This window comes from Artibeus jamaicensis, unplaced genomic scaffold (genome assembly GCF_021234435.1).
Source record: "Artibeus jamaicensis isolate MK-2021 breed Jamaican fruit bat unplaced genomic scaffold, CSHL_Jam_final contig_558, whole genome shotgun sequence".
NCBI classification, from domain to species: Eukaryota; Metazoa; Chordata; class Mammalia; order Chiroptera; family Phyllostomidae; genus Artibeus; species Artibeus jamaicensis.
In genome coordinates, this window is record NW_026521886.1 from 6,374,962 (window position 1) to 6,388,928 (window position 13,967).

The 13,967-nt window shown below is 37.2% G+C and overlaps 1 protein-coding gene across 6 annotated transcripts in view; it reads left to right on the forward strand.

Moving 5' to 3' along the window:
- Positions 1-13,967, forward strand: part of TXNRD3 (thioredoxin reductase 3) — a 96,654-nt gene that overhangs the window by 12,037 nt on the left and 70,650 nt on the right. For all 6 annotated transcript variants that reach the window (XR_008392494.1, XM_053670292.1, XM_053670290.1 and 3 more), the window contains exons 2-3: positions 10,107-10,167; positions 11,467-11,576. Coding sequence is in view for 5 of the 6 variants with exons in the window: in XM_053670290.1 (XP_053526265.1) it covers positions 10,107-10,167; positions 11,467-11,576 (171 nt within the window). In the remaining variant the exon portion in view is untranslated. The remainder of the gene's footprint in view (positions 1-10,106; positions 10,168-11,466; positions 11,577-13,967) is intronic.

A 13,967-nucleotide genomic window follows, 5' to 3' on the forward strand; every position in this document is an offset into this window, starting at 1 on the left:
CACGCCTGGGTTGCAGGCCAGTTCTAGCAGGAGACGCATGAGAGGCAACCATACATTGATATTTCTCTCCCTCTTTCCTTCCCTTCCCCTCTAAAAATAAATAAATAAAATCTTTTTTAAAAAGTGTGAGACTTTGGACTTTGTTCTTATTTTTCAATATTTTTGTATAATTGGGTGTTCTCTTGAGATTCCATATGAATTTTAGGATGGCTTTTTCTGTTTCTTAAAAATTTGTCTTTGAGTTTTTGAGATTATACTGAATCTGTAGATTGCGTTGGGTAGTACCGAGATCTTAAAAGTGTTAAGTCTTCTAATCCATGAACACAGGATTTCTTTGCAATTAATGGTGTCTTTTTAATTCTTTCAGGCACATGTCACAGTTTTCAATATAGACTTCTGTAGTTTTTAGTAAAGACTTGGGTAGTTTTCAGAAGTCTCTGCCTCCTTGGGTGTATTTCTAGGTACTCTTCTTGATGCTATTGTAAATGGAATTCATTTCTTAATTTCTTTTTTTGATTGTTCAGTTTTAGTTTATAGGAAATCACCTGATTTTTGTCTCATTTTTTATCTACAACTTTGCTGAATTTCTTACTAGTTAACAGGGTTTTTGCGTGTGTGTGTATGCGTAACAATTTAAGGTCTTACACATATAAGATTATATTACCAGTGAACAGAGATAATTTTTCCAATTTGGATTCATTTTTATCTCTTTATCTTGCTTTCTTTCTCTGGCTGGGACTTCCAGTACCACATTGAGTAGTAATGGCAAATGTGAGCACCCTTGTCTTTTTTCTGATCTTAGAAAAAATGCTTTTACCATCAAGTATGATATTAGCTTTGGGCTTTTAATATGTGGCCTTTAGTATGTTGGGGAGTTTCCTTCTGTTCTTAGTTTATTGAATATTTGTATCATGAAAGATGTTGGATTTCTTAAAAATAATTTTTCTTCATCTATTGAGATGACCATGTATTTTTATTCCTTCATTCTGTTAATGTGGTATATTACATTGATCTACATCTCTGGTGAACTATCCTTCGGTTTTAGAAATAAATCCCACTTTTTCATAGTGCATAATACTTTTAATATGCTGTTGAAATTGTATTGCTGGTATTTTATTGAGGATTTTTGTGTCATATTTATCAGCAGTATTGTTCTGTAGTTTTCTTGTAGTATTTTTGTTTGGCTTTGGTGTCAGGGTAATGTTGACCTGATGGGAGGAGTTTAGAAGTGTTCCTTGTTTAGTTTTTTGGAAGATTTTGAGGAGGGTTGGTGTTCATTCTTTATATGTTTGGTAGAATTCACCAGTGAAACCATCTGGTCCTCCACTTTTCTTCTTTGGGAGGATTTTGATTATTGATTCATTCTCCCTATTAGTTATAGGTCTATTCATATTTTCTACTTATTTACGATTCAGTCTTAGTAGGTTGTGTGTTTCTAGGAATTTATGCATATCATCTAGATCATCCAGTTTGTTAGCACACAGCTGTTCATAATACTCTCTTGTAATCCTTTTTATTTTTATAAAAATAGTAACGATCCCACTTTTGTTTATGACTTTAGTTATATCAGTCTTCTCTACTTTTCTCCTATGGTGTGTCAATTTTGAAGATCTTTTCCAAGAACCAACTCTAGGTTTTGTTGATTTTTCTGTATTCTTTTTCTATTTTCTATTTTGTTCATTTCTGCTCTAATCTTTTATTTCCTTCCTTTTGCTGGCTTTGAGGTTAGTTATATTGTCTTTCTTGTTCCTTAAAGTGTAAAGTTAGTTTGTTGACTTAAGATCTTTGTTCTTTTTTAGTGTAAGCATTTATAGTAAGAGTACTCACTGTACTCTCATTCTACAGATCAACCATCGTTCAGAAGTTCCTGAAATATAGCTGAATAGCACTCCTAACTATGGATATAAAGAAGAAGACACATTGAGCCTGGTAGGAGGGGTAGCAATTCAGAACAGCTAGGTACCACACTAATGTGTGGCAGATAAAAATTGTGGGGGTTATCTTTGCTGCAGAGATCCCCCCTCAGGAGTGAGGGGTCTTAACCCCACACCAGCTTCCCCAGCCCAGGGTTCTAGTGCTGGGAAGAGAAGTCTTCACAACATCTGGCTATAAAAACCAGGAGGGTTTGTGGGTGAGTGAGAAGGAGGGCTTCTGGAAACCCAGGCCTTCCTCTTAAAGGGCCTGCACATAAACTTACTCATACTTACTTGCTCTGAGCTCCAGCATTGAGGCAGCAACTCAAAAGGCTCCAGGGACATATAGGCAGGAACTGAATAGTCTAGATTGTGGGCAAGGGTTGAAGGAGCAGCTTTTTCCTTGACAGAGGTGCTTGCACAGGCCTCTGTTCCTTTGTTGAGCTTCCCCCTGTAGAACCAGTAGGTGGGCACCACATCTGAGAAACTATCAACCAGACTAAACTGTTCACCTGACCCTGGTGATTCTCTTGAGACTTATATCACCCTACATGCAGGCTCACCTGCACCATTTCAAGTGGCTTTTCTGTACAAACAACTTGCCTTGGCTCATGCTGAACACATACCCTAAATTTCTCAATGGTTCACAAACCCCAAACTAGCAGCATCTGGCCTCAGAGTGCCCCATACCTCTTGCTAAGTGACCCCAGGACCAGCACTAGCAGCTATATGAACATATACCTAGGTGGCCATTACATGGAATTTGGAGCCTACTAATTTTAGTCATAGGCTCTATGTATGGCCATGAGAAGTTAACAGAAGTTAAGAAGCAAGAGAATGGAAAGTAAAGACTTGCTGAAATCTCATTCCAGTTGATGTTATAGATACTTTTATTCTTGATGTTAATTGAGAAATATACTGTGTTTTGCCATGTATAATGCACACTTTTTTGCCCAAATTTTTGAGGGAGAAATAAGCATGTGCATTATACATGTGTAGTACTAACTCCATAATCATGTAAATATTTTTATTCTTTTATTTATGCTTATGCATTAAAAATGTAACTCTAGGAACCAATAATGATATCAGTATGCAAAATAATACCCTAGAATACAATAATCAGTTTTGTTTCTAAATATCAATCAATAAATAAATAGTTGAATTAAAAATCTATAATGAAAGATTTTTTTTTTCCTGAAAGTTTGGGCCAAAAATTTGGGCATGCATTATACAAGGGAGCACATTATGGGGCAAAATATGGTATATTACCGTGATTTAAAATGTATGTGTAATCTCCAGATTAGAAATTAAATTCTAATTTAATCTACTTCAAAGTAGAACTTTGAAGTAAAAGAAATTTTTGAAGGGGAGAATGTATAAAGAAACAGCATGAAACTTAAACAAAACAACAGCTGAAGAAGCCCAACATAGGAGCCATTTTTTACATATTAGAATAAATAGGTTATGTTTTCAGGTTAAGTAAAGAGCAAAATTCATTACCAGACACACATTTAAAACCAAAAGATAATTGTTGAAAATATAGGAATTTTTAAATAGATGGGAAAATTTTTAATAGGTGAGAAAAGATATCAGGGGTTCTTGTCAAGATGGTGGCTAGGTAAATGTGGTACACAAATCCTCCCACAACCACATCAAAATTATAACTAAACTACAGAACAACCATTATTCAGTAAGGAGGCCTGCTGGAGTCCCAAGTGTACCTCTTAAAGGGCCTGTACCCTGACTTCCTCAGACTCCCTCACTCTGAGTTCCAGTGCTGGGGCACCAGGGACATACAAGGAGTAGTCTTGACATGGGGGCAAGAGCTGCAGGGGCAACTTTCTCCCAGACAGAAGTGCTGGCAGAGGCCATTGTTCCTTTTCTAGGCCCTGCCTTCACAGAGCCACCAGGGGGTAGCTCCATCAACCTGGCTAACACTGTTTAACCTGCCCTGGTAATTCTCTGAGACTCCACCCCATCCAGTTTTGGGGCCTGACCCAAGCCATTTCCAGTGGCTTTTCCATTCAAATGGCCTGTTTTGGTTCATGCTTCAGACTTTCCTAAAATAAACAAGCAGCATCTGGCCTCAGTGTGCCGTGTATCTCTTGCCAAGTGGCAGCAGGCCTTATTTCACAACTTGGCCTCTCCTGGGCACTTCCAAGCCCAGCACAAGTAGTAGCCATCTGGAGGTAGGCCTCATGCCAGTTGGCCACAGGCAGGGTGCAGTGAAGGGTGATCTTGGCCTGTACCTCCTGGGAGGCCACAGAGCCAGCATACCAGTGGACAGCTTCAAACCATTTTGAAGCACCACCCAACCTCTTCCACAAGTTACACAGTCAACAGTCAGACTCAACAGGCACCACAGCTCCACTGAAATAAGTCCAGGGAGCACGTGCAGTGCCTTGGTCAGGTGAATGGGGATGCTGTGCCACTTGGCCCCCATGGGACACCTACTACATGATGTCATTCTATCAATCCCAGGAGACAGAGCAGCTCTACCTAATACATAGAAAAGACAGCCAAAATGAGGAGGCAAACATGTCCCAAATGAAAGAACACAACAAAACTTCAGAATTAGTAAACAAAGTGAAGACAATATACTAGATGCATAGTTCAAAACACTGGTTATAAGGATGACCAATAAACTTATGGCAAGAGTAGTGGAACTCAGTGAGAACTTCAACAAAGAGGTAGGAAACATAAAAAAACTATTCAGAAATGAAGAATATAATAACTGAAATGAAGAATACATTACAAGAAAACTCCACTATTATAGGTGAAGGAGAGGAACTGAGAGATTTGGGAGATAAGGAAGCAGAAAATACCCAAATAGTACAGCAGAAAGAAAAAGAATCCAGAATAAATGAGGATAGTTAAGGAGTTTCTTGGACCACTTTAAATGTACCAACTTTTGCTTTATGGGGGTACCAGAAGGAGAAGAGAGAAAACAAGGAATTGAAAACTTATGCAAAATAGTAATGATGGAAAGCTTCCCTAACTTGGTGAAGGAAATAGACATGCAAGTCCAGGGACCATGGAGAGTCTCAAAGAAGATGAACCCAAAGAGGCCCTCAGCAAGACACATCATAATTAAAATGCGAACGTTTAAAGACAAAGAATCTTAAAAGAAGCTAGAGAAAAGCAATTAGTTATGTACAAGTGTGTACCCATAAGAGTGTAAGCTGATTTCAGAACAGAAATGTTGCAGGCCAGAAGGGATTGACAAGAAATATTCAAAATGATGAAAAACAAGGACTTATAGCCAATATTACTGTACGTAGGATAGCTATCATTTAGGATTGAAGTACTGAAAAAGAGCTTCCCAGCCACAAAAAGCTAAAGGAGTTCATCACCAGCGAACTAGTATTATAAGAAATGTTGGTCTTCTGCCCTGGCTGGTGTAGCTCAGTGGATTGAGTGCGGGCCTGCAAACCACACGATTGAGGTTTGATTCCCAGTCAGGGCACATGCCTGGGTTGCAGGCCAATTCCTAGTAGGGAACTCATGAAAGGCAACCATACATTGATATTTCTCTCCTCTCCTTCCCCTCCTCTCTAAAAAAAAGAATACTATTAAAAAAAAGAAATGTTGGTCTTCTTTAAGAAGATGTTGGAGATGAGAGTGAGGGTGAGTTGGAGTGGAGGTGTTGGAGGAGGGATAGATATGAATATAAAATGGCAATAAATATATTTTTGCTCATATTTTAAATGCAAATTATTGCTCCAATCAGAAGGCATATGGTGACTGAATGGATAACAAAAGAAGACCCCTATACATGTTGCCTACAAGAGACTCACTTCAGATCAGAAGACATACTGTGACTGAGTAAAGGGCTGGAAAAATACATTTCATGGAAATAGGAACAAACAAATAATTGCTGGGATAGCAATACTTACACCAGACAAAATAGACTTTAAAACATAGGCTATGTAACAAGAGACAAAGAAGGAGCCAGTGTTTCTACTTCTGGGTATTTATTCAAAGAAACCTAGAACACTAAAATGAAAAGACATATACCTTCCTATGTTCATTGCAGTATTATTTACAATAGCCAGTATGAGGAAGCAACTTAAGAGTCCATCAGTAGATGAATGGATAAAGAAGTGGTGCATGTATACAATGGAATATTACTCAGCCATAAAAAAGAATGAAATCTTACCATCAGTAACAACATGGATGGACTTAGAGGGTATTGTGCTAAGTGACATGAAGACAAAGGCTAGATGATTTCACTTATCTATGGAATCTAAAAAACAAAATAAATGGATAAGCAGAACTTAAATAGACACATGGATACAGAGAACATTTTGATAGTTTCCAGATGGTAGGCATTTGGGGTCTGGATGAAAAAATATAAGGGACTAAGAAGTATAAATTGGTAGTTACAAAATTGTCATGAGGATATAGAATGCAGCATAGGGAATAGTCAATAATATTGTAATAACTATGTATGGTGTCATATGGGTACTAGATTTATTGGTGTGATCATTCGTAAATTCTATAAATGTCTAATCCCTGGGATGTACACCCAAATCTAATATAGTATTGTAGATCAGCTATAATTGAAAAATAAAAAAAGTTATTAATGCTGTAAAAAAGTCTTTGGTAAGTCTGAAAACTGTATTTGTTCATGGATGTTTTTGGAGATTTATTTTTTAATTTGCCACATTTTCTGTTTCTTTGTATGCATATGATCTTTTATTGAAGATTAAGCAATATATAAAATAGCTGCTTCTCCCACTCTTAGTTTGCTGACTTCTTGCTGGGAAGGACTTAATTAATAAGTGTAGAGTGAAGGATCTTCTTAGGTCTTTTCTGGGCATTGGTCTTCTGTGGGTGGGCCTGTATTTGAATTTGTCCTGTATCATCCAAATTCTCCTATGTACATGGCTGCTTCAAAGAATCTTAAGTTTTTAAAAAGTGCCCCCCTGCTTTTTTTTTTCTTTTTGCCAGGGCAGGGTGGGTTTAACTTTGTATTCCTATGCCTGTAATCTCTTGCCCCCAGGTATCTTCAGATTTGTAGTTTTCTTTTGGTTTTCACAAACCACACTCACTGCTTCTCATGGCTTCCCCTAGCTTGAGAGCCAAGCCCCTTTTGACTGACTGAACTCTGAGTTAGGCATCACAGGGACCAATCAAGCAGTTTTTAAACAGATTGGAATGTTGCATACTTGGTTTCTGTGCTTCCTGGTGAAAGGGAACTGGAGCCTGGGCTGTTGCTTTCCTCTTACTGTGACATGCAGTACCAGGGAGCAGGGAGTGGGGGAGGCAAGGGAAGCTATAAATGTCACAAAATTTTTTTCATTTCAAATTTGTTATTTTGCTGATTGAGCATATGTTTAGGTGCTGTAGATCTTTGACCACTTTACAGAGTTTTTATTAAGTTATTTTACTTTGAGGTCATTGATCTTCTTGGATAATGTATATTGCTGTGTTTCACCAAATTTGGTATTTTTTGGACATTTTAAAAACATTTTTCTGCCCCTTTTTCCTTTTTCTGTTTTTCACACTGTGCATACATTAGTATGGTTAATGAAGTCCCATATTTCTCTGAGACTCTGTTTATCTTCACTTTTTTTTGTTTCTTCATGTTGCATAATCTTGATTGACCTATACTCAAGTTTGCCGATTTTTGTGCCAGTTCAAATTAACTATTGAGATACACTAGTCAACTTCTCATTTTAGTTTTTGTAATTTTCAGCTCCACAATGTCCATCTGGTTTGTTGTTGTTTTTTTTCATCTATATATTGATCTTTTCTTTTGGATCAGACATTTTCATTATACCTTTTTTTAGTTCTTGAAATAGTTTAATTCTTTGAGCATATTTGCAGTGACTACTTTGAGTATTTGGTATGACATCTAGATTTCTTAGAGATAGTTTCTCTTGCCTGCTTTTTTTCCCTTTGTGAATGGATCTACTTACTTGTTTCTTTGTATGACTGGTAATTTTTTGTTGAAACCTGGACAGTTTAGCTAATATAGTGTAGCAAGTTTAGTTACTGGACCCCTCCTTCTCTGTGGACTCTTTTTGTTTGCTTGTTTATTTCTTTATAGTGAGTGGCTGGATTATTTTAGGGAAGTTTATTTTCACCTGAAGATGAAGCTTTTGATGTCACTTCTTTATAAAATGCAGCATTGAATATGTATACAGTCGCACTGGAATGATTGGGATTTTAACAGGGCTCTTATTGACCATTTTATATTTTTTGTTTTTCTTGATATCATACCCAGATGTTATGTCCCACTAATTTTAGGCGGGTTGTGCTGTTGTTTTTGACAGTGCCTTGAAGTGTAAATTGTTTCACACTCTTACCCAATTAAATCTAGGTCCTTTTGCAGAAATAGTTTTCACAGCAAGTTTGAGACTTATTCTGACTCCAGAAGTATTAGCTTTGTCTATCCCTGTTTTTTTCCTGGTAAATCGCTGGTTTATAGGTTAGCTTATTGCTGTCATGGAGGTACCAGCCTTCGTTGCTTATTACCAAAATGAACATTATTTTCAAGAGCACCTTAAAACATGAACTTTCCCACAGTTTAAAATAAAGTTACTTCCTTTGGGTAGAGCTTTTGAGCTCTCTGATCTTATGCTTTACCTCTTTTCCAGAGCAAAATCTTTGAGATCCTTGCTTTAGATCTTGAGCTGGGGACAATGACCCAATTGTTTTGGAGTAACAGCCCTACTTTACCAGTGGAGCTTCGGGTGGGGCCTCTTGTCCTCTTAGCTTACTTCTCCCAGCCTGGAACCTCACCCTACAAAAAGGCTAAAGCAAGGGTGATTAGGTCCCCAGTTTTTTAAGCCTAGTGTAAAGCCTTTGATCTCTCATTGCAGGCTGGGTGGAGGAAGGGGGCCCCATGATTTTGGCCATTAGGAATGTAGCCTTTGCCACTCAGAGCTGCAGGGAGACAGAAGTGCTGGGGTGTTCCCCTTCTGGTGACTAGATTTCAAGGGCCAGGGAACCTCATTTCCTTGGCTACTCACAAAGTGGAGCTTCCATCAAGCTAACCTAGGGCATATAGGAGGGAGAGTGTGGGTTGCAGCTTAAGTGCCTCATACTCTCCCTGTTTTTATTGATGTCTCCTAGAATTTCTCAAATATGGGATTCTTCATTTGCTGTGTGCCCTTAGTACAATTTTCAGAGACTTCAAGTGGTTGTTTTTTAAATAATTTCACCAATGTGGATATTATTTTAAGGAGCAAGTCTGCCAGGCACCTTATACCTCCTTTCTGGAATTGGAACTTCTGTGCTTTATCTTGAGGGTTGAGGACCTTGAAGAGTTTAAGTACTGGTGACAACTGGGCTTTAAAATACTACTTTGGCTGCAGTTTACAGACCTGAAAGGGACAAAGCTCAGTGCAGAGAGTACTCCTAGGATGTTACTGAGAAATTGCTTAAATTAAAATAGCAACTGTTGAGAACCATAAAGGTGAACTAGTTCAATAGAGAGAACTGATTAAGACCTAGTAATTAATTTGATGGATGGGGGGTTAGTATAGGATAGGAAGATGTTGCAAAAGAGGGAATCATTAAAATGACTCAGGGTGCTTCACAGAGTTGTCAAAATGTAGATTCTGATTCAAGGCCTGATTCAAAATATTTAACAAGCTGCTAGGTGATGCCCGTGATGCCTTTCCTCTGTCCTCTATTTGAATAGCAGGGACCTGGGGTTTCTTGTTCATGCAATTGGTGAAGGGTGGCAATGTGAATTACCAATTTATTTGTCTGTTTCCCCTACTAGAGGGAATGGATTTGTCTTGTTTACTATTATATCTTGACAACATAGTAAGTATTTGGTGGATAAATATTTGTTGAATGATTTAATGACTGTTGAAAGGAAATACAGACAAAGGAAAAGGTGTGTGGTAAAAAGATGAGTTTTGTTTTGAGTATGTTGCATGTGAGCTGCCTGGGGACATTTCAGGTAAAAAAATATTTTTGACTGTCTTAAGTTCATAAAAGGGATTTGGGCAAAAGTTATAGAGTTGAAAGTTGAGGATTCAAATGGTAAAAGAGAGGAAGAGATGGGCTGAGATTATTGTGGAAAGATATGTAGAGGAAGAAATTTTTAAAAAATGGGCCAGAGCTCATATTTCTGAAGAACATTTATTTTGGACATCACTTATTACTGTGTCTATATTTCATAAGTCTGTTGAATGCTTGTAAAAGTAAAACTTAAGTATATATTTGTTACAGGTTAAAGAACTCTTTTCTTCTTTGGGAGTTGAATGTAAAATCTTGGAACTCGATCAAGTGGGTAAGTAGAATGGTTCATATGTACTGTTGTAGTAAATATCAACAAGATTGACTTAGTTTCATTTGTTTTGTTCATTTCGGTTTACTCTTGTCTCTTTAGGTTAGATGAGTTTTTTTTTTTCATCTATGTTCAATCATGTAGAAAAGGAACCTCTGCATTACAGATAATTTGGTATAGATTTTTTATGTATATATTTTTATTTGAGGGGTGTGAAGGAAGATGTATAAGCTGCTAACATTGAAGTACTTCAGACATTTCAGATGTATTTTGTAACTTCTAGCAAAATAGATTAAGCTGTAATAAATGAAAAGAATCTGCTCCTTTATCCTGATTGTATTACCTATGAAGGAGAGAACATCAATCTTTCAGCTTTATACTTCTGAATTCTTGTAAATAATGCATTAATTTATCTAATAATAACCAAGCACTTTACACGTGTAAATGTTTTGTAGGGGTGGGAGACAAAGTGTCGAACAGGAAAAACATTATGTCTGTCTTCATGGGACTTCACCATCTCCTTTTACCTAGTCACCTTAATAAGTGAAATGTTCTTAAACCTTTGAGACTTTTCTAAAGAGCATACAAAATACATAGTCTTAAGTAGTTGTGGCCTGGTTTTATTTTGGGGGATAGAGAACAGATTTGGGATTGTGATCATAAAGATTTTTCAGCCCTGGTCAATGTGGTTCAGTTGTTTGGAGTGTCATCCCATAGGCAAAACGTGTGGGTTCAATTTCCCAATCTGGGTGCAGGCACATGTGACCCCTGGTCCAGACACCAATCCCTAATCTGGGTGCCAGTCCCTGATCTGGATATATATAGGAGGTAGCCAGTCAGTGCTTCTCTCTGGAATTTATTTTTCTCTTTCCCTTTCTCTCTCTCTAGAAGCAATGAAAAAAAAAGTGTCCTTGTGTAAGGATTAAAAATTTTTTTTCAAATATAATTGTAGGAAATATTTTCATCACTATTACTGTTAAAGCAGATTTTATCTTGATATTTGATCTTTAAAGAGGATTCTTACCTATTTTTCTGACATTATCATTGAATTATATATCAAAATCTAATTTAGAAGGGTTTATTTGAAAAGAAATTAGTAGATTGGTCTTTAATTTTCTAAGGTTTCTCTTGAAAACCTGGATGTTTTTTCCTCTTAAGTCATTATTTCATAAAGTTAGATAACACACTGGCTTTGTATGGGTGAGTAAATGGGAGCATTCGAGTGTTGTAACACTTCTGTTTGACTCACAAAAGTTTGGAACCTTTTTGATGTTTTTATATATTCAATGTTTTATTCTTTAGATGATGGGGCCAATGTTCAAGAAGTGCTGTCAGAGATCACTAATCAGAGAACTGTGCCCAATATTTTTGTGAATAAAGTACATATGGGTGGATGTGACCAGACTTTCCAGGTAATGATGGTATTATATGTTTTTTAATGCTGTTTGTTCAAGTTTTGCTTGTAAACATACTTGAAAAGGGATAGGTGATTTTTAGGAGTCTATTAGTCTTTTAGAAATTATAAGATGGAAAGGGTATAAGATGATTATCAGGAAATCTTGATTACTTTTTTAAAATTTAAACTGTTATTTATTTATTTTATTGTTGTTCAAGTACAGTTTTCTGCCTTTTTCCCCACCCTTCCCCACCACCCCAACCCTTCTCACCTCCCTCCCCCATTTCCACCCTGTTGTTGTCCAAATGTCCTTTATAATTGTTCCTGTAAACTCTTCACCCTTTTCCCCTATGATCCCCTCCCCTTTCCCTTCTGATCACTGTCAGCCTATTCTCAATTTCAGTGTCTTTGCCTATACTTTGCTTGCTTGTTCATTTTGTTGATTAGGTTCCTGTTAATGGTGAGATCATATGGTATTTGTCTTTTATCGGTTGGCTTAGTTCACTTAGCATAATGCTCTCCAGTTCCATCCATGCTGTTGCAAAGGGTAGGAGCTCCTTCTTTCTTTCTGCTGCACAGAATTCCATTGTGTAGATGTACCATAGTTTTTTCATCCCTTCACTTACTGATGGGCACCTAGGTTGCTTCCAGCACTTGGCTATTGTAAATTGTGCTGCTGTGAACTTTGGGTTGCGTAGGTTCTTTTGGATTGGTGTTTCAGGGTTCTTAGGATATAATCCTAGCAGTGGAATTGCTGGGTCAAAAGACAGTTCCATTTTTAGTTTTCTGAGGAAATTCCATACTGTTTTCCATAGTGGTTGCACAAGTCTGCAATCCCACCAACAGTGCACTAGAGTTCCCTTTTCTCCACAACCTCTCCAACAATTGTTGTTTGTTGCTTTGTTTATGATGGCCATTCTGACCAGCATGGTATCTCATTGTGGTTTTAATTTGCATCTCTCTGATGGCTAGTGATGCTGAGCATTTTTTCATGTGTCTCTGGACCCTTTGTAAGTTATCCTTGGAGAAATGTCTGTTCAGGTCCTTTGCCCATTTTTTAATTGGGTTGCTTGTCTTCTTATAGTGGAGTCATGTGAGCTCTTTGTATATTTTGGGGGTCAAACCCTTGCCTGAGGTATCATTGGCAAATATGTTTTCACATATAGTTGGTTCTCTTTTTATTTTAATACTGTTCTCTTTAGCTGTGCAGAAGCTTTTTATTTTGATGAGATTCCATTTGTTTATTCTTTCCTTTGTGTCCCATGCTCTAGGGGACATATCAGTGAAAATATTGCGTGGACTATCTGAGATTTTCCTGCTTATGTTCTCCTCTAAGACTTTAATGGTGTATTTAAGTTTTTTATCCACCAATGAGACTCGACAACCAACTTATACCATACACAAAAATAAATTCAATCTTGATTACTTTGATAGAAAATAGCTTTTCTACCAGCTCAGACTTCAGAAGGTTTTGAGTGGATTTGACAGACAACCAGGTGGGCTACCCTGGAGACCTTGGTCTCATCATGATGGAGAGAGAAACAATGGCTGTTCTCTCTTTTGGGTTAAGCAAAATAAGGTCAATGCTAACATTTTAGGCTATGGTAAGTAGAGTTCCTGTCAAGGCTGCTAATCCTGGGAGCTTTGCAAAGGCCCATGGACTTTTAATTTTTGATTTCTAAAGTACAGTAATGAACAGGAATCAGTCAGTTAAGTACTGGTAAATAAAAACTGATCTTTATTAAGTAAGGTTCTTATTTTATAACTAGTTATCTACTTTTATTAAAATTCTACTCTTGTATCCTTTATGTATGTATGCAAATGATAGTAATCAGTGATTGATTAAATATTTATAGCTGAAATTGTAATTAAGAATTGTTCTTCATGGAGGAAAAGAGATGACCTGCATTATATGTTAATCTATAATTAGAGTTGTTATTCAGTGACAGTCTGCTTTATTGGTCTAGAAGCTATAACTCAATTCACAAGGTGGTAAGTACTATAATTATAGTCCCTAAACACCTTTAGGAGTGTTGGTCTTGCTAATCCCAATGTAGAAAATGTAGAAAATAATAACAGGGTAAGTCTGGAGCTATAGAGATATTTACTCTATTTGAAAACTGAAAGGTGTTGCCCTGGATGACAGATGCTTAGGAGACAAATTTCTCTAATGGCACCTAACAGTAGGGAGGCCAAAGGAGTCCTGTTTAGATGTGCCAAGAGCCTCTGTGTATCCATCCTTCAGTGGGCCACATACCAACTATTGAGTCCTGTAGTTGCATAGCATTTCTGTTGTGCTTCCTGGGATGAGCTGGTTCCCAGCATGACATTTCTAAAGCCAACATAATGGGATTGAGCAACTGACTACTTATAAAAACTATTACTAAATCATATATCGAACCTCTAA